General features: G+C 43.9%; 1 protein-coding gene across 5 annotated transcripts in view; it reads right to left on the bottom strand.

Annotated features, from left to right (window-relative positions):
- The window catches only part of TBC1D22A (TBC1 domain family member 22A), a 707108-nt gene that overhangs the window by 440938 nt on the left and 245382 nt on the right, over positions 1-20788 (bottom strand). For all 5 annotated transcript variants that reach the window (XR_012655728.1, XM_032768194.2, XM_032768195.2 and 2 more), the window contains exon 11: positions 7465-7592. Coding sequence is in view for 4 of the 5 variants with exons in the window: in XM_032768194.2 (XP_032624085.1) it covers positions 7465-7592 (128 nt within the window). In the remaining variant the exon portion in view is untranslated. The remainder of the gene's footprint in view (positions 1-7464; positions 7593-20788) is intronic.

Below are 20788 nucleotides of genomic sequence, written 5' to 3'. Positions count from 1 at the left end.
TTCACTTCAGGACGAAATGCAGAGATAAAATTTCTCGAATACTTTAAATGACTGCTCATGGAGCAGCTGTACGGGAACCCACAAGGGAGAGCAACTCTCGATTTAATCCGAGTGGAGACAGTAGCTGGTCAAGAGGTACATTACAACAGGAACGATTGAACAGTGACCATAATTACATAGCATTCAAACATCCCTGCAGTGGGAAGCAACATTCTCAACAGCCACACTGTGGCATTTAACATTTCAAAATGGGGAACTATTGCAGCCAAAAAAAAAAAAGAAAAAAAAACTGAAGGCGGGGTGTAGTTAAACAAAATTTAACAAGAGCAAACGTGCCTAAAGTGAAATCCCTGCAAGCAGCATTGGTGCTTTTAAAGATACCATACAGAGGCCAACTTCATATGTATCCCCCAATAAAAAAAACAAAGTAAAAACAAAAAGGCACCGTTGGCTTAACAACCCATATAAAGAAGCAGAGAGAAGATAAAAGACTTCCCATTAAAACGTGGAAGTCAAATCTAGTGAGGCGACAATAGAAAGGAGCATAAACACTGCCAAATTAAGTGCGAGAGTTGTAAATAGAAAAGCCAAAGAGGAGTTTGAAGAACTGCTAGCAAAAACTCCAAAGATATAACAAATGTTTTTTAAGGTACATCAGAGCAGGAAGCCTGGCTAAAACAACCAGTGGGGCCCTGATGATCGAGATACAAAAGGCACTTAAAGACGTAAAGTCATTGCGAGAAAACTAAAGAGATTTCTTGCTTCAGTCTTCACGGCTGAACGATTTGAGGACATTCCCAACTGAGCCAAGTCTTTTGTAGTGACAAATCGAGAACTGGTTACAGACTGAATGTCAGAGAGATGGTTTAGGAATTAGTTGATAAACTCAACGCATATTAACAAGTACCAGGCCAGGGCATTCACCCAAGAGTCTGAAAGAAACTCAAATGTGAAGTGGTGACTACTATTAGAAGGTTGTACCGGTCCTTTAAATCGGCTTCTGTTCCAAGGTGACTGGAGTTGTCTTACGTAACACTTATATTTAATATCTAGAGGTGATCTGGCAATTACAGCCGGTAAGTCTAATGTCAGTACCGGGCAAATTAGTTTGAACACTAGTTAGAATAAAGTGCAGGACACATAAGAAAAACAAAATGCTGAGCAATAGTCAACACTAGTTTCTGTAAAGGGAAATTGGTCTTACTAATCTATTAGAGCTTCTTGAAGGCGTCAACAAACATGTGGGCAAGGCGGGATTCAGTGGACATGCGCGTACTTATTTCCAGAAAGCCGTTTGACAAGAGTCCCTCACCAAAAAAAAGCTTTACGTAAATTAAGCTTGTCATGGGATAAAGGAAGTTCCTCTCATGGATTGAGAACTGGTTAAAGACAGGAACAAAGGTAGGACTTATGGTAAATTCTCAGAACGGAGGGGAAACTAGTGGTATTCCCAACGGTCAGTCTCAGGACCATCCCTATCAACTATATCAGAAATCATTGGAGAAAGAGTACAGTAGGTGGCAGTTTGCGATGATAACTTGTCAGGTTCCTGCCCCACCTCTGAACTTAGGTACAGATGGACCTGCATGCACTTCTAAGCTTAAATTAGTAGCTTAGCATCTGGTATTGCTGCCACCGTCCAAGTACACTCTTTTCCTTGGTAGTCTTAGGACTCACCAATTCCCCGGTGACACACAGATCCAAAAACCTCGGATCTTAACACAAGGAGAATTTAACATCTCTTCTCCTTTCCCCCCCACCAATTCTGGTGAGCCAGATCCCATCCCCTTGGATTCTAAAACCAAGGAAAAATCAATCAGGTATTAAGAGGAAAACTTTTTAATTAAAGAAAAGAAAGAAAAGAAACCCTGGCAGAGATTAGCATACCAGCTACCTCCACAGGACACAGATTCAAAACACAGAGGATGTCCCCCTTCGGCAAAATCGTAATACACACCACAACTACCAAATTATAATCCCATATACGTTACTAGCAAGTTCAAGAAATAACAGTAACCTATTCATCCCTTTCTAAAACTTACTAACTCTGATAAGAGGGCGTATCCTTGATCTTTTTCACTCGGATGAAACTGAAACTCTAAACAAAGAAACTCCTCCTGTCCTTTTAACATCTTGTTCCTCATGGTCTCCTCTGTCAAGGTGTAGCTAGGCTAGGTGAACTTCTTAACACTTTACAGGTAAAAGAGGCATTAACCCTTAACTATCTGTTTATGACCATACTAAAGCTCAAGATAGTTAAGACCAAAGAAACTGTGAAGAACTTCAAAAGATCCACAAACTAAGTGATTGGCCAATAAATGGCCAAATGAAATTAATGTGGATAAATGTAAAGATAATGCACATTGGAAAAAATAAACCCAACTATACCTACATCTGATGGGGGCTAATTTAGCTACAACGATCAGGAAAAAGATCTTGGAGTCATGGTGGATAGTTCTCTGAAGATGGCCACGCAGTGTGCAGGTGGTCAAAAAGCAAACAGGATGTTAGAAATCATTAAAAAGGGGATAGAGGAATAAGACTGAAAGATATTATTGCCCCTTATAAAATCCATAGTACACCCACCTCTCGAATACTGGTACAGATGTAAGTCTCCTCATCTCAAAAAAAGATATACTCGCACTAAGAAAAGGTTCAGAAAAGCAAACTAAATGTAGGGGTTTGGGAGAGGTCCCATATGATGGAATAAAGAGGCTAGGATCTTCAGCTTGGAAAAGAGGGGACTAAGAGGGGATATTGATAGAGGTATATAAAATCTTGCTGATGATGTGGAGAAAGTGGATAAGAGAAAAGTTATTTAACTTATTCCCAATAATACAAGAACTAGGGGCCACCAAATGAAATTAATGGCAGCAGGTTATAAAACAAAATAAAGGAAAGTTCTTCACACAGCGCATAGCTCAACTTGTGGAACTCCCTTACCTGTGGAGGTTGTGAAGGCTTAAGGACATACAGCGTTTAGAAAGGGGAACTGGGATAAATAATGGTGGTTAAGTCTATAAATGGCTATTAGCCAGGATGGGTAAGGAATGGTGTCCCTAGCCTCTGTTTGTCAGAGGATGGAGATGGATGGCAGGAGAGAGATCACTTGATCATTACCTGTTAGGTTTACTCCCTCTGGGGCACTTGGCATTGGTCACTGTCGGTAGACAGAATACTGGGCTAGATGGACCTTTGGTCTGACCCAGTATGGCCGTTCTTATGTTCTCATGTTATGCTGCTGCTGCTGGTGGCAATGCCTTCAGACCTAGGCACACAGCCAGCAGCTGCCACTATCTGGCCACCCACCCAATGCTTAATTTGTGCTGGGGCTTGCTAGGGCTGAGCCCAGCTCCTCTTTTAATATAAATTAAGGACTCGGGGAGAGGAGGTGGCAAGACCCAGGGGGGTTGGGGAGCCTATACGGGCCAGAGGTATCAAGATACAAGTTTGCCCATGGCTCCATTTTCCCTAAGACCGGCCCCGGGTGGATCTTACCATTGCCCGACTCCAGCTTCTGGCTTGGCCAAGGAGTAGTTGTTGCGGGAAGGGGAAGAGCAGGGAGTGGGGCCAGGTGGCAAGGGAAGGGTTGGAGTGCCCAAAAGTTCTTTGTGCCCAGGGCCCCAATAATACTTTATCTACCTCTTATAAGTAGAAGACAAAACTGAGGTCTTCTATTACAGTTTCTGACTGTGGAATCTTTTACATCTGATTCCAACAAAGCTCACATAATTCAGTTCTAAAGACTTAAAACTTCAGTGTCCTGAGAGTAATTTGGCAATTTGGAGGGAAAAAAAAAAAAAGTAACCTTTGAAAGGAACAATGTAGAATCAAAGGCATTTGTTCTCACATAACATACAAGCCAAGTCAAAGAAAGTTGAATTCCCTCTTGTTAAAGTATAATCCAAATTAAGGAAAGAATAAATGAAACTAAATCTTTAAAGCTAAGAAGCCCACATCACAGACCTTGTTGTGTGTACAAGCTGCATAGTGCTTCTAATTATCCTGTTTTAGTAGGAATGAAAATTAAAAGTTGTTGTCAAGCAGCAGTTTTCTTTTTCAAAATGTATTTTGTGTTTGTAAAGTTCTGCTGTAAAGACAATACCATATTTTTACAGATTTATCAAAGCACAGTTACAGAACACCTATGTATTTTGTTACGGGGAATCTGTGAACCTTTGCAAAACTTTATTCTCTTATAACTGGCTTACTTACATACTCCAAAATTATTGTATGCAACAAACTACTTCATGTAGCTGATCAAATCTCAATTAAGGTACACAGAAAGTCAGATACTGGCAAGACTGTGCTTGATACTGTAAAATCCAAGATAGATTATTTATAGAAAGGGCCACTGTGTTCATCTAGTCTGACCTGCAGCATAACACAAGCCAGGGGACTTCCCTGTATTAACTCTGGTTTGAACTAGACATATCCTGTAGAAAAACATCCAGTCTGTGCACTATATTTTCATCAACACTTACTAATCTATGCTATCTAGAGTTAAACATATTGCTAGTTTAGCATTTTAATTCTACATCTTCCACTTTTTCTCTTATAAATCATGATGCCCTCCTCAATGACAAAGAGGCATGAAGAGGTGTTGACACTACAGCATGCATCGAGTGGGTGTAGATCTGAGCACTGACAATTCTGATGACACTGTGCGCTTGTTTGCAAAGGCAGGAAGACTGAAGACAGCAAGTGTTTCAAGAAATGGTACTCATTGCAGACTTTTTTTTTTTTTTTCTTTCTCAGTATTTGATTCATGCAAGAAAAGCAGTAAATACCAAGATGGCATATGTTACCAAGGCAGATAAAGCTCAGGTAGATGCTACCAAGCTTGAAATATTCAGTTCTCCAGGAAAATCAACTTAAAGCAGATGACCGAAGAGGTCAACACAGTTTCCAACCCCTTAGTGAACAATCCAGTCACAGACCACAGGCATAGTGAATTCTGGCTGCTAGCTTGTGAGACACACTTTATATAAGCATTTCTCATAAACCATATTATATACAGAGAGCATAACTTCCAAATCTCCCAGGGACACTCTTACACCTCAATACATTTTCACCACACTAACAAAAATACTCATTATCTAAACAATGCTAAGCCACTGCACTTTATGAGACAACTGTCATTCCTCAAACTGCATATTATTTTGTATAGTTTTGTTATTCACCATTATACTACCACCCAGGGAGAGGCAACTGCTGCAAAATAAACTTCTTTACCTGAAAGAACTTGGAGATTTTAAAAGATACTGTAAGCACAGCAAGGAAATCTGCATCACAATATATGGCTTTCTGCAGAAATGGATCATACAGAAACTGCAGGAATCTGCAGAATCTCAAAAGTAACACTGAACTTTTCCAGTGACAGCAACAGTTACACCACATAACATTACTCCAACAAAACCTATAATTCATGGTCTCTGCAGCCCTTATTTACACATTCAGATTTATTTTAACTATTGAGATAATTATTACTCTTTGATTATATTATACTAGAGAAGTTACTAGTCTAAAGCTTAAAACAGAGCCTGATTTGCTCGCAGGTAGTGATGTCCTTTATGATGCTCTCTCAGTGCAAAAGGGACTTAACTGGCAACCATAGAATTTCCCTAGCAAAAAGGTATATGCTCTATTCTATGGGATATTTTCAGCTGCAAGAATAGCCCCTTGGGGCAGTTAGAGCTGATCATCAATTAGAGAGGCTGGTCTACTTAAAGGAGGTCTCAGGAGGCTAAAAACGGGGGGAATCTATGTCCAACTTACCCAAATCCTGTGCTCAGAACAGCTTGACTAAAAGTGAGACCCCATCATAGTTAAAATACTTGCCTATCAATGTTGCACTTAATGTGTCACAGCTTTACCAACTACTAAACAGTAATTCAAGCAAAATGTGTCACTTTCAGATCAGAGTGGTATAAATGATCAAGCCTGTACTTAACTAGTAAATTAATACTTCTATAGTGCATTTCATCTGAGGATCTCTACGTACTTTAAAAACGTTAGCCAAATCTCTCAACATTTCACCTAGACAAATAAATGTAAATATTTTTGTGATGAGTATATTGAAGGAGAGAGAAAGTAAGTGATATGCCCCAAATGTACAAAATAAACAGTAAGCATTTTCATAAATAGAATACAACAGAATCCAGAGGTCTTTATCCCCACTTCTTGCTTTAACCAGCAGGTAACACTGCTTCCATATAATATGCTGTGATAAATAAAATGGGGTGAGGTAGCTCCTTTTGATGGACACCCAGCCAGCCAGTTAGCTGTAAAATTCCTCTTGGTAGCGCTTCTCGACTTGTTTTACCTGTAAAGGGTTAAAAAGTCCCCCAGGTAAAGAAAAAAAAGTGGGTACCTAAACAAAAGAGCCAATGGGAAGGCTAGAACTTTTTAAAATTGGAAAAAAAAAAACCCTTTCCCTTTGTCTGTCATTCTCTCTAGGCTGCAGGGACACGGTGCAGCAATGCTATAAGCAGGAATGCTGTGTAGGGTTCAAACCAGGTATGAAAAATTATCTTCTATACCTAGAAGGAATCATTTGGATAGGAAATGTTTAGATAACGTGATCTGATTTCTTTATTTTGGCTTGTGGATTCCTCTGTGATAATTCCAGATGCTTTGGTTTGATTGCAACCTTTAAGCTGAACCCCAAAAAAGCTATTTTGGGTGCTTAATTTTTTGAAATTGCTGTTTTAAAATCCAGAAAAAGCCTAAGTTCCAGATGTATTTTCTTCCTTTTTGTTTTTAATAAAATTTACCTTTTTTAAGAAAAGGATTGGATTTTTGGTGTCCTAAGAGGTTTGTGCATATGCTGTTCGATTTGCTGGTGGCAACAGCTAATTTCCTTTGTTTTCTTTCTCAGCTTTTCCCCGAAGGGGAGGGAGTGGTGAAAGGACTTAAGGGTACCCCACAAGGAGGAATTCCCAAGTGCTTCTTCCTGTATCCAAGGGAGTTTTTTGCATTTTGGGTGGTGGCAGCATTTACCAAGCCAAGGTCAGAGAAAAGTTCTATTAAAACTCCCAAGGTTACATGTCTGGAGTGGCACGAACTAATTTTTAGAATGCTTGCAGGCCCTCACATTCTGCACTCAAAGTGACAAAATGGGGATTCAGCCTTAACATACGCTATCCAGCTAAAATAAAATATTTCTCACTTTACCTTAATTTCTGCCAGTAAAAGACCAACAATTTGTAAATTATGTTACAATTATATTAGAATAAAGCAGCAAGTCTGAGGTGAAGTATTCAATCAAATCAGATGATACCAGTGGATGGAAAAGCTATATATTCATTTTATGTACTGTGTACAGCAAAGGAGGCAAAATTATAGTCATTGTCCCATACTGAAAAATAGGGAAAGGTACATTTACATAAAAGGAGAGCACCTCAGAATGATGTCATCCTACATCACTAATTGGAAGTATTCAACCACAAAGCAAGCGCTCACCTGGTATGTGTCCCATAGCCTTATGGTGCACCTCAGGGGAACTTCTCTCATCAGCAAGTTATTCATCCAACGGAAAGCAAATTGCAAGTATTTCACCTCATGTTGATCTAAATGTCTGTGTACTTGTTCTGGAAGACAAAACAAAGAAATGTTTATCACTTATTTAGAACCTTGTCTGAAGCTATAATTATCAAGTAAACAGTCTAAAAATAAAACATTATATAAAATCAATACACAGAAACTGTTACGGTTAAGAGAAAATGAACAAAATGGAGAGAGGTACAGCCAAACTTATCTTGCATTTAGTTTGCTGTCCCTAAGTGGTTTAAGAATACTCTGCATATCTGAATAGGGATGTCCCTTTTATCCTTTTCAGAGATCGCAATTACACTTTGATGAGGATACTCTGCTATCCTCTCCCAAAGATTTCTAGGGATGGCAGCCTTGTTTCTTCCACTGTGCGAGGACACTTTCCCAAAGCACTCTGTGATGAGTTGTGCTGGCACCACTGCAGTAAACAAGCTAGCAACATACAGGACCGGGCAGCTGCGGGAAGCCAGTAGCAGCTGGTTGTCTGTGCCTCTGTCACCCTGAGGTATGAGATACCAGACAAAATCACCACTGTCGGTGAAAATAGTGTCAATATATTCTCTGCCTATATCCATATCCCGGGATGGGTTCCTAGACTTTATAATAACATGCCACAGAATTCCCCTTTCCTCTGCTCTATGCTGTACTCACCATTGTTTGAGCTGCAGAGCGGAGATGTAGGGAGGTGTTAACAGGCATTTCTTATACAGGGTTTTTCTAGTACCATTGTGACCATAAATCTAATGGTGTGTATCTGTTTTGATCAGCAGCTTCTGGCATGCCCCCCACCATGGGAAGGATACGTTCTATGGGATTCTCCAACCCACCACTGCCTTGTCCACTGATCAAAGGGTTTGGAGGGCACATCAGAACACGACCATAGAGAAAGACTGAGAATGGTTGCTTCAGGAGAGGCAAAAAGGATAGAGAAAAAGCGCACACATTGGGAAATGCACCAGGACAAGAAAAAAAATGCTTCACACCATGGTTGACATGCAGGCTCAAAGATCCCATATTCTGCAGCCTTGAGAACTCCATAATTGCTGATCCCTACATGCTCCCATCATACCACCTGGCATCACTGTGTACATCCTTACCCCTACCACTGTATGCTGTGGGACAACAAGGAGAACCATAGCTATACAAATAGATTCCGCTTATTAGCAACCCCTCGATTGCCAGCAAAAAGTTGTTTTAATCTGGCAGTTGCTAATGAGTGGAAGGCAGATATGCAGGGCTGCAGCCAGGGCAGGACTTAGTGGAATGTGCCTTCAATCTACCAAAAGCAAATTCAACCATCATTCTGTACCTGCTGATCTGGTAGCTAAAATCTTCCCTGGGCACTGCTGATGTGGCCATCCCACAGCTTCATGAGTCAGGGGAGCAAAGGGCAGGCTTGATCCCCTAGAATCACCATTGACATTTTATCACCACCAACATCCCTGCTGGCAGCTTTTGAAAAGTCCTGTGTTCTAAAAGATGACAAAAGTTTTCTTCATCAAATCATTACTAAACCAAGAGGTCAAGCAACTTTAACTTGGTGTTGGTAAGTAGTGATGAAATAGCTTTGGATCAAACGATCAGGAGCTGATTCCATTGACATTAAGTGGAAGAATAATCAAAACTAGGTCTTCAATTATGGTTTTTTTATTTCAAAAAGGCAGACTTAAGGGAAGCAGTAAAAGAAGACAACTGCACCAAAGAGCTAAAGGACTTAAATGTGGAAGAGGCTTAGAATTAATTTAAATATCAACTATATAAAAACTATTTGCAATTTGCATTCCAAGCAAAGGACAAAATCTTGTAGAGAAAAGCTACAGACCAAGCTGTAGGAGTGTGCTCATTACATTTGCTGATAATACAAAGTTAGGAGGTATTATCAATACAGAGTAGAATGAGAATATTGTACAGGAAAAAAACTGGATGATCTTGAAAGGTGGAGTAACAGAAATGGGATGAAATTCAATAACACAAAGTGCAAGGTCATGCACCTTCCGTGACCAGCCCACACTGATACTAGTGAAGCATTTCCCATGATCCACTAGTGCTTGCACAACAATAGAAAAGTAGCCCCTTCTGTTGATGTACTCTGTGGCCAGGTGGGTTAGCACCAAAATAAGGATATGCGTGCCACAACTCAGGAACACCATTGCTGCAAATCAATCCCCCATTTCCTGTACATTACTGAGAGTCACAGTCCTGCAAAGCAGGAGACACTTAATGGCTCTGCACACTTGCATCACAACGGTCCCCACTGTGGATTTTCCAACTCCAAAAGGATTAAATAATATACGGAGATATACCTATTTCATAGAACTGAAAGGGACCTTGAAAGGTCATTGAGTCCAGCCCCATGCCTTCACTAGCAGGGCCAAGTACTAATTTTTGCCCCAGATCCCTAAGTGGCCCCCTCAAGGACTGAACTCACAACCCTGAGTTTAGCAGGCCAATGCTCAAACCACTGAGCTATCCCTCCCCCTGCACACTAACTAGTAGCAATCTGGCATTGCAAGTTTCCAGAGTGAGACTGCCACTTGCTTTTCCACTGTCAATGAGGCTCTCATTTTGGTGTGCCTGCACCAGAGGGCTTGGACAAGCTCAAGACACAGATCCAGGAATGTGGCCATCTGCATCTAAAAGTTCTGAAGCCACTACTCATCATCCCAAATCTGCATTGCGATGCTATTCCAACAATCAGTGCGTATTTCTTGGGCCCAGAAATGGCGCTCCACAATGTGCATCCCATATTAGCCCCAAATAGTAGAATTGTACTGAAGTCAGCCCATGCTTCTGTCAGAGAGATGGCAGAGAGAGAAAAGTAATGAATGGGATTGTTAGAATGATAAGAAACAGTGCAAAAATTAAAGGATGTGGAAAAAATTATGAAATGCAGAAAGTGGAATGGTGGGAATTTGACCCCTAGCTCCCAGATATCCCTGGACAAATTGCTCCTATTCCATAAATCACTGCAAAAATGTCTCAAAGGCACTCCATTGGAGGGCTGCATGGGGCACATTGCAGTGCACTACAGGTATGTATCCCATTTTACATCAGTGTAAGCACTCCTGATGAGTACAGTACCTATACAAGCAGCCAAGCATGTACACATCTGAATGATATGCATTCTTTGGTGGCTGTATGCCAACATAACTTGCATCAACTAAACTTTGTTATGTAGACATGGCCAAAATGACAAACGATTTGAATGTGAGCAATCAAGACACAAAATTCTAACAGCATGGGACAGTTGAAGAAAATCCAAACTGCTCATTGGTAGAACAGTTGATTACTACTGTTGTATTAAATAGCAGCAAAGCTTGCAAGTCACATACTTTCCCGATCAAAGGAGTAACAGAGAGCAAAACCCATTTTGTCATGCTGGAAGGTGTTAATACAATCAATCTCATGACTAAAGTCAATGAGTGTGCTAAGCAATTAATTATGCCTCTGTGTAGAGAGAGCTGAAACAATAAAAGGCCACTACCCATGGCAGTGGCCAAACCATGTGGGCTAAGGAGAAAGCAGAAGACAGCAAGAGAAGCAGTGGTAAGCATGGTCCTGTGGGGGAGCAGAGATAGAGCTCCATGGGGCAAAGTATTCACTGGAAAGGCAGGCTTGGAAATTGTGAGCAAGGAAATAGCCTGCTGTTTGATACTACTGTGTTCAGGGAAATGGAACTTCATGTATAATGTTTGTAAACAAACTGTGTTGGCATAGAGAGGCCTAAGACTAAGCAGACCCCAGGGTGATGCTAGGTAATTGCCATGCAAGACTCCTATAAGGTTTTGAGAGTGATCCTAAGTAGAAAGTAACAGAAATATACTAGAGTTAGTGGTCAGATTTACTTTAAAAAACAAAGAAGCATAACGTGCTTTCACACTAGATTTTTTAACAAGATTTCTACTGTACTAAGCTGTAACTGAAATTACAAGAAAGTACACAGGATGGAGACATCTGAAGGAAGCATAACAATGTTCAGGTGTATGAAAAGCTTATTTTTCCTTGAGTTAAAGTTTCATTATATGTATGATAAGCTTGTGTTGATGGAAATATAGACAAAATAGAATATAAAGCCTTTGCTAACAAGTTGACATTTAATAATGATTTGTTAATGCTAAGCTACAGTAGCAAATCACAAATTGTAATATGGGATAAACAAGGAGAAGGGGTCTACATAGCTCACCTTGGGATAGGATGAGCTGTGGACTGGACCACAGGTCTCGTGAATGCCACCCTTTCTATTTGTGCTGTTTGAGCCTACATGCCTACTCTTTGATTAATAAACTAAACTTGAGCTTCACCATCTGACATCTGGTCCATGACTAATCTAAAAGCACTCAGTATTTATAACAGGATGGCAGCAAAGAAATACCTGAGATGCTTAATCAATTTATCCCAGTGCAAGCAACCAACCAACCAAGTTAACTACTCAGGCCAAAGGGCAACAGTATTCTTGGTCAAAGGAACTGGCCATGGAAAGCAGGCAAATCTGACCACTTTTAGGAAATGCTGCAAAATCTTCCTCTATGAAAAAGCCTTAAGGAACCTGCTGACCATAGGATTGGAGAATACTGAGCACCATTCTCGCCAGGGTGGAAGGCTGAAATCACTGCTAAATGTACCCTGATGGATGAGACAGCTAGGCCTTGCTGGTTCAGGGACCAGAGATACTCTAGGATGGTAAGCACTGGCACCTCCAGAGGGATAGCATCGTTCCGGGCACACTAGCAGGAGAAGAGCTTCCATTTGGCCAGGTACGTGGATCTAGTGGAGGGCTTTCTACTACGTAAGAGTACTTGCAAGAACTGAACTGGAGCAACACAGCTCAGATTGAGTTAACGATGTAGCATCCATGCTGTGAGATGGAGGGACTGTAGATCTGGATGGCATAGCCTGCTGTGCTCCTGAGTTATCAGATTCGGCCACAATGGTAGAGGAATTGGTTTGGACACCGACAGATAGAGGAGTGTGGTATACCAATGTTGCCTGGGCCATGCCGGAGCGATCAAGATTAAGCGGGCCTTTTCCCTGCGTAACTTGAGAAGGACCTTGTGGACCAGTGGGAACAGAGGACAGGCATAGAGAAGGTGGTCTTTGCAGGTTATCAGGAAGGCATCTGACAGGGAGCCCGGACAGCATCCCTGGAAGAAGCAGAACACCTGGCACTTCCGATTCTCATGAGAGGCGAACAGGTCTATGTGGGGAAATCCCCACTTCCGGAAAACAGAATGGATAATGTCTGGGCGAATCGACCACTCGTGAGCTAGGAAGGACCTGCTGAGGCGATCTGCCAAGGTTTTCTGGATTCCTGGGAGAAATGACGACAACAGGTTGATTGAGTAAGCTATGCAAAATTCCCAGAGATGTTTGGCTTCCTGACAGAGGAGGGACAACCACGCTCCACCTTGCTTGTTGATGTAAAACATGGCTGTTGTGTTGTCTGTGAAAACTGTGACACAACGGCCTTGAAGGTGTTCGCGGAATACCTGACATGCGAGGCATATTGCTCTCAGTTCCCTTATCTTGATGTGTAGGGTTACTTCTTGTGCGGACCAAAGACCTTGTGTCCCAAGTCCTGCAAGGTGAGTGCCCCAGCACAGAGATGATGCGTCCGTGGTCAGGGCCAGAGAGGGCTGTGGGGCATGGAATGGCATTCCCTCGCAGACCAAGGTGGGGTTTAGCCACCAACCCAGAGAGGCTCAGACCTCTGTCGGCACAGTGAGAATTGTATCCAAGCTGTCTTGGCCTGGACGGTACACTGACAAGAGCCAGGTCTGAAGTGGGCAGAGGCGTAGTCTGGCATGTCTGGTCACGAAAGTGCACAAGCCCATGTGGCCCAGAAGAGCAAGGTACACGTGTGCTGTCGAGGTCGGGAAGTTTTGGAGGCCATGAATCATGGTCATCATGGACTGGAAGCGGGCCTGTGGTAAGCACACCCTGGCGAGATTTGAGTCCAGGATTGCCCCAATGAAGTCTATTCTCTGTGTAGGCTCCAGAGTGGACTTTTCAGTGTTCAGCAGCAGGCCAAGCTGCTTGAACAAGCTCATGATGACACGAATGTGAGACTGCACATGTAGGTTGGAAGGACCTCGAATGAGCCAGTCATCAAGGTATGGAAACACTAGTATTCGATGTCGGCAGAGCGAGGCCACTATGACAGCCACACATTTTGTGAAGACGCCTGGTGCTGTGGACAGGCTGAAGGGAAGGACAGTAAATTGGAAATGCTGCTGGTTGACCACAAAGTGAAGGAATCGCCTGTGTGACAGGTAAATCGCTATGTGGAAGTACGCGTCCTTCATGTTGAGGGCGGCGTACCAGTCTCCACGATCCAGGGAAGGGATAATGGTCCCCAGGGAAACCATACAGAACTTCAACTTTACCATGAATTTCTTGAGTCTGTGCAGGTCCAGTGGGCCGTAGACCCCCATTTTCTTTGGGGATTAGGAAGTAACAGGAGTAAAACCCCCTGCCCCTCAAGTTCTTTGGGACCTCTTCTACCGCTCCGATAGCCAGGAGCGCCTGTACCTCCTGTAAGAAAAGTTGCTCGTGAGAGGGATCCCTGAAGAGGGACGATGTGGGAAAGGAGAGTGGGGGTGCGAAACAAACTGAAGATGATATCAAGTTTCCACCATGCATAGGACCCAGCAATCTGACATTATGCTGGACCACGCAGGGAGGAAATAGGAGAGGCGGTTGAAGGAAGGTGGGAAAGGGTCCGGTAAGGAGACTGGTGCTCCATTCTTGAGCGCACCTTCAAAAATTTTGTTTGGGCCCCGCCGATGGCTTTGGGGAGCCCTGATTCTGGCCTGCTTGAGGACCAGATTGTCTCCTCCGATTACCACAGCCACACCTTTTGGTGAAGTCTTGCTGTGGTCGAGGGTTAGGGTAGGTGCGCTGAGGCTGGGGCCGGAAGGCTCTGTGTTGCTTCACCAGGGTATGCATGTCCAGTGATCGCATGATGGCCCAGTTGTCCTTCAAACTTGAAGTCTGGGGTCGGTTTTTATCAGAGACCAGCCCTTGGCCATCAAAGGGCAGGTCTTGAATGATCTGCTGCAGCTCTGGTGGAAGACCGGACACTTGTAGCCATAAGATGCAGCGCATAGCCACGTCGGAGGCTAGAGTTCTAGCTGCCAAGTCCGCCGCATCTAAAGATGCCTGCAGGGATGTCCTCGCCACTTTCTTGCCCTCCTCGAGCAAGGCTGCAAACTCCTGTCTGGACTCCTGGGCGACCAACTCCTTGAACTTCCCCATCAAGGTCCAGGTGTTATAGTTATACTGGCTCTGGAGGGCCTGATGGTTCGTTACCCTGAGCTGTAGACCCGTAGCGGAATAAATCTTGCACCCGAATAAATCCAGGTACCTAGGGTCCTTGGACTTAGTGGCAGGCACTTGCTGGCCATGTCGCTCACTCTCATTCACTGACTGCACCACGAGGGAGCAAGGGTGAGGGTGAACATACAGACATTCATAGCTCTTGGAGGGCACCATGTATTTCCTCTCCACCCCTCTGGCCATGGGAGGAATAGACGCTGGGGACTGACAGATCATGTCGGCATTAGCCTGGATAGTTCTAATGAAGGGTAAGGTGACCCGTGTGGGTGCATCAGCCGATAAAATGTCCACTACCGGATCTTCCACTTCCACCACTTCCTCCACCTGCAGGTTCATGTTCTGTGCTACCCTGTGCAGGAGATCCTGGTGTGCACGAAGATCTATAGGCGGTGGGCCAGAGGAGGATGTGCCTGCCCCTGCCTCGTCGGGGAGAAGGAAGAGGATACCCCTGGGACAAGAGGATTCTGGGGAAGCTCTGGTTGGGGAGGGTCCTGCTGCCCTAAGTCCACTATGGTGGTGGCATGGGCCTGATCTAGTGGCAGGACAGTTGCCTCCAAGTCTATGGAGGACGGTCCACAGTGGCCTCAGGCATCCGATGCTCCGAATGAGCGGATCAAGAAGCACCTGAGGGGGCACCTGGGGCTTGGTGGTATGCCCAAGGAGTCCAGAAGGACCATTGTGGGGCTCCCTGATCAGGATCCTGTCCTTCATATTGCCTCTTGCTAGCACCATCAGCATCATGGCCCTGGATGTGGTAGCCACTCCCCGCTTGGGATGACAAATTCAGTCGCGAAGGCTAAGGAGAGGCCACACACCCATGTGGCGTTGCACCGTCCCACTCTGTCAGTTCATGCCTGGGAGCTGGAGACCGGTGCTAGGACCTTCGGCAGCACCATGTTCGGGATCAGGACCGGCGGTCATGACAGTGCCAGAAGGCTGATGTAGATCTCAACGAGGATCTATGATGTTGGGATCGGCTGCAAGGCGACTGGTGCCGGGACCTAGATCAGTACCGATTGTACTGGAAGAGAGAGACCTGCATGAAGCGGAGCGGCGCTGTTAGTACAACCGGTGCCAAGATGGAGATCGGTGACGGGACTGGGGCCATCGGTGGGATCAGGACTGCGACCTGGACCGGGACCGAGATGTCTCACTCTGTGAGGAGGATCACATGAAGGCAGTTTTGCCTATAGTTTGGACAGTCCACACCGGTGGTGCGGAGGGCTGAGGTGGTCCAGGCTCCGCCAGCGGGATCAGGTCGTGAGTGGTGGAGAAGGTCTCCGGCATAAACAGGCTGAGCTCAACCATGGTGTGCACCGGGGAGCTTGTGTGCACCAGACTCAACAGTCCTTGTGGCGCCAGAATCGATGATGCCGAAGTCAGTGGTGTCGGAGTTGGAGCCTTAGTGGGACGGTCCAGGCTGGGCTTTTGCTGCAATGGGGCCTCAGGCGGTGTCTGCAACTGTACAGAAGCAGCAGGTGGTGTGCGCTGCTTCTTGGGCCGCGGAGACAGTAAATGTCGTCGCGACTGTACTGGTGCCGGAGACATCCGGTGCCAAGAGTCTTTGCCGGTGTGGGTTGTTCCGGTGCCGGAGGTGCACTTCGGACCGACGGAGTCTGGTCTGCGTGTGGTACTGAAGGCGCTGGGCTAAGCGCCGCTTCCATTAGGAGCTGTTTTGAACAAAAGTCCCACTCCTTTTTTGTTCGAGGCTTGAAAGCCTTGCAAATGCGACACTTATCTGGTTGATGGGATTCCCTCAGGAACTTCAAGCAGGAGTCGTGGAAGTCTCCCGTAGGCATCGGCTTGAGAAAGGCCGAGCAAGGTTTGAAACCCGGGGACCTGGGCATGGTCCCTGGTACCAGGGAGGAGAGAAGAGAATGAACTCCATTCCCTCCAAGTACTATCTACACTATATACAAACTTACTATTAACTAAACTAACTGCTAAACTATTAACAACTACACTAAACAACTATCTATAGTACAACGAGTAAAGCTAGGGAGGTGGAGATCAGCTATGCCACGCCCCACAGTTCCAACGACCGTCACGGGCAGTAAGAAGGAACTGAGGGGGCGTTGGGTCGGCAGGGGCATATATCTGGCGCCATAAGGGCGCCACTCCAGGGGGCGCCTCAGCCAACCCACCAAGTGTTGCTAGGGTAAAAATCTTCCAACAATCATGCACGTGGCACGCACACACCTAATTGGAATCAATATGAGCAAGCACTCAAAGAAGAAAGTACTGATACAAACAGTATATTTTTGAAAGTGGAACACTACATTCTATACCGAAGAGTCAAAACTTTGAAGGAGTACAAGTTTCAGAGCTCTTTGCCCTTTCGACTTCTGCATGATTAGGAGCCTGAACACCTTTTGGCCAGTATCTGCTACACAAGCAAAGTGAAGAATTAATACAGTGTGCCAGTCCTTGCTCTAGGCAAATGTGGCAGCAAGTTCAAATAATTGAAATATGATTCTGCTAACTTACTGTATAAAAAGGTCATTGTCGGATACACGTATTGCAGATTTTCTATTAGATAAATCTATTATATCCAGTGAGATACAAAAAAATCAGTCTAATTGAGACTTTCACTCTGGAACACTAGATAGGAATTTGGCTCTTCATATAGCAGCCACATATTCTCCTCTCCTTATAGGAAGCCTTTGAAGTAAGAAATGAAAAGCGATAAACTGCCACTTGTGATACTTCAACTATGGTTTTTAATAAATGTTCTGAATTTCTTGTTGGTTGCCTTCTATTCTAAAAAATGTTGAAAAATATGCAAAACTTTAAGCATTACTTGCAATTTATATAGCTCGGAACAGCAAATGCATAAACTGAAAAGACTCATTCTTCCTACTTTATAAGAAACTGCGAGCAGATGCAATTTCACTGATAAAGGTAATATGGATAACAATAATCCTAAATTTAAAATTTTCCATTTCACTGGAAATAAATACGTACATGTGATGAATGAGCATGCAGATGTAATTATTGTCATCTTTCTGACTTAAAATACTTTTCATAAGATAGTTATACAGCAATTTGTGATAATAAAATTAGGGTATGCTAAAGTCACAAGAAATAATAGTACTTACATCAAAATGCAGAAGAAATAAGGAGTATTTGTTTAACACATTTCTCAGCATTTTCTTAGAACCTATCCACAGCTTGAAAAAACATTGCTGAAAGAGGTCGATTAAAAATAAAAAATATACTGATACAATCTGATAGAGATTTATACTACATAGTAGGAATGAGAGCAATCAATATATGCACAATGCATTCACTATTTATAAGTATTTGTTCAAACAGCAAGTGTAACCATGCATAGACACCTTAAACAGAATACCACAGGAAAAATATTCTATCATCTTTTAAGAATAGCAGCTACCTAGGACTTCTAAAGTAATTCTATCCACCATTGCTCTGCTGGGAACACTGTAGTCAAAATAAAGCATTTGGGTTCAATCCCACTGACTACAGTGGCTTTGTCTATAGTCTCTCTAGTAATACAATGTTAAAGCAAAAACTGAACGGAAATCTTCAGATCTCAAATGGAGACTAAGGCTTTATTTACCTAAAACGGTTTAGAAACATTGATTCCTTATTTAAGCTAAGTCAATATAAGGCCTGTTGGACATAAAAGTGTGTTAAGACTAGAAAATTGTACGAATATAACTAAATAAAATTAAGCAAATGATTAAGTGCTTTCCTGAATAGTAATGGACATAAGCCTGTGCTGAAAGGCTTTCCTGAAATAGAGCCAGTGCTCTCAATTTTTTGCTAGGTGCCATACACATAGAAAAAAGCAAGAGTCCCTGCATCAAGATCTTACAACTCAAGGTCCCAATCCTGCAGACACTTACATATATGCTTAACATTACTATCACAAGTAGCCTCATTGACTTCAAAGTTAAGCACGTGCATAAGTGTTTGTGTGATGGGGGGACCAAGGCCCTGAATCAGAAAAGCACTTATGTGTATCCTTAAATCCCTACACAGGACAGCACATAATTTAAAGAATGTACTTATATTCCATTCACGCATTTAAGCGCTGTCCTAAATAGGGATGCTCTTCAGAATCATGGCTTAGGATAATTTACGGACAAGGAGATGATGGAAAGGAACGTAATACAAGATTTTAAAATAATATATTTGATCAACACTTTGAACAAAATTTTGACAAGATACCACCCCCCTTTCCAAAAATGTCTTAATGTTGATAGACTCTACTAACTAGTTTGCACGCACCTGAGTATCAAACCATGGCTCTTATCTAACCACAAGCAATCTCAATCACACTACTCAGTCATGCACCTGGCTAGGGCACAGCCTCAACGACCCTTTTAAGCAAACAGTAACACTGTTCAGCAAAGAGTTAAACTCTACAGTTAGGCTCAAGCCTAAAGCTCACACACTAAATGGATTACTGTGCATGTGAATACAAAGGCTACGTCTACACTGCACGATTATTTCGAAGTAGTTTAAACCGATATTACGAAACCGATGTTATAAAATCGGTTTTGCGCGTCCACAATGCGATCACAAAATCGATTGCTTGTGTCCATGGTCCAAGGCTACCATCGATTTCAGGGAGCGGTGCACTGTGGTAGTGCTGTTCCTCAGCTTATCCCTAGTTCCACTTCCGTGTTGAGAGCACAGTGCCTGATGGGCCTCAGAAAACATTGCCCGGGTGGTGCTGGTACAGCCCACCCTCCCTTTGTGAGGGCAGCAGAAAACCCTTTGGCGCGTTTTTCGCGGAGTGCATTGAGCAAACGCCATAGCACAGCAATCATGGACCCTGAGATCACAAACGCGTATCCTGACCGTATGTCAACACCTCGCGTACTCTCGTGCTGACTATACTCGAACAATGACGCAAAGGCAGGAGGAGAGGAGGAGGCAGCTATTGTGAGCGCGAGGACAGCGATGACGAGATGGAGGCAGAATTCTCCATAACCGCTGGCCAGCGTTTTGGAGCTACTGCTATTAACGGGGCATCTACTACCCATTGAACGCCGAATTTGGGCACGGGAAACGAGCACAGACTGGTGGACCGCATTGTTTTGACGTGTGGGACGATTCGCAGTGGCTGCGAAACTTTCGCATTGCGTAAGAGCACTTTCTTAGAACTTTGTGACATCTTTCCCTTGCCCTGAAACGCCGTAATACAAACATGAGAGCAGCCCTCACAGTGGAGAAGCGAGTGCAATAGCCCTCTGAAGCTTGCAACGCACAGACAGCTACCGTCAGTCGGAATCAATTTGGAGTGGGCAAATCTACTGTGGGGCTGCAGTGATGCAAGTAGCCAAAGCAATCGTTAAGCTGCTGCTACGAAAGGTGTGACTCTGGGAAACGTGCATGGTGATAGTGGATGGCTTTGCTGCAATGGGTTTCTCCGAACTGTGGTGGGGCCATAGATGGACCCATATCCCCTATCTTGGCCCAGAACACCAGGGCACCCAGTACGTGAACCGCAGGGGTACTTTTCAATGGTGCTGCAAGCACTGGTGGACCACAAGGACGTTTCACTCACATCCACGTGGGATGGCCAGAGGGTTCATGCGCTCGCGTCTTCAGAGCACTAGTCTGTTTAAACGGCTGCAGCAAGGGAATTACTTCCAGACCAGAAAATAACCGTTGGGAATGTTCAAATGCCTATAGTTATCCTGGGGACCCAGCCTACCCCTTGATGCATGGCTCATGAAGCATACACTGGCAGCTGGACAGTGGTCAGGAGCTGTTCAACTACAGGCTGAGCAAGTGCCGGATGGTGGTAGAATGTGCATTTGGCCGTTTAAGGGTCGCTGGCGATTCATTACTTACTCGCTCAGACCTCAGCCAAACCAATGTCCCGCTTGCTATTGCTGCTTGCTGTGTGCTCACATCTTGTGAG

This window comes from Chelonoidis abingdonii, chromosome 1 (genome assembly GCF_003597395.2).
Source record: "Chelonoidis abingdonii isolate Lonesome George chromosome 1, CheloAbing_2.0, whole genome shotgun sequence".
In the NCBI taxonomy this organism is placed as follows: Eukaryota; Metazoa; Chordata; order Testudines; family Testudinidae; genus Chelonoidis; species Chelonoidis abingdonii.
This window is presented reverse-complemented; position numbering and strand designations above follow the sequence as displayed.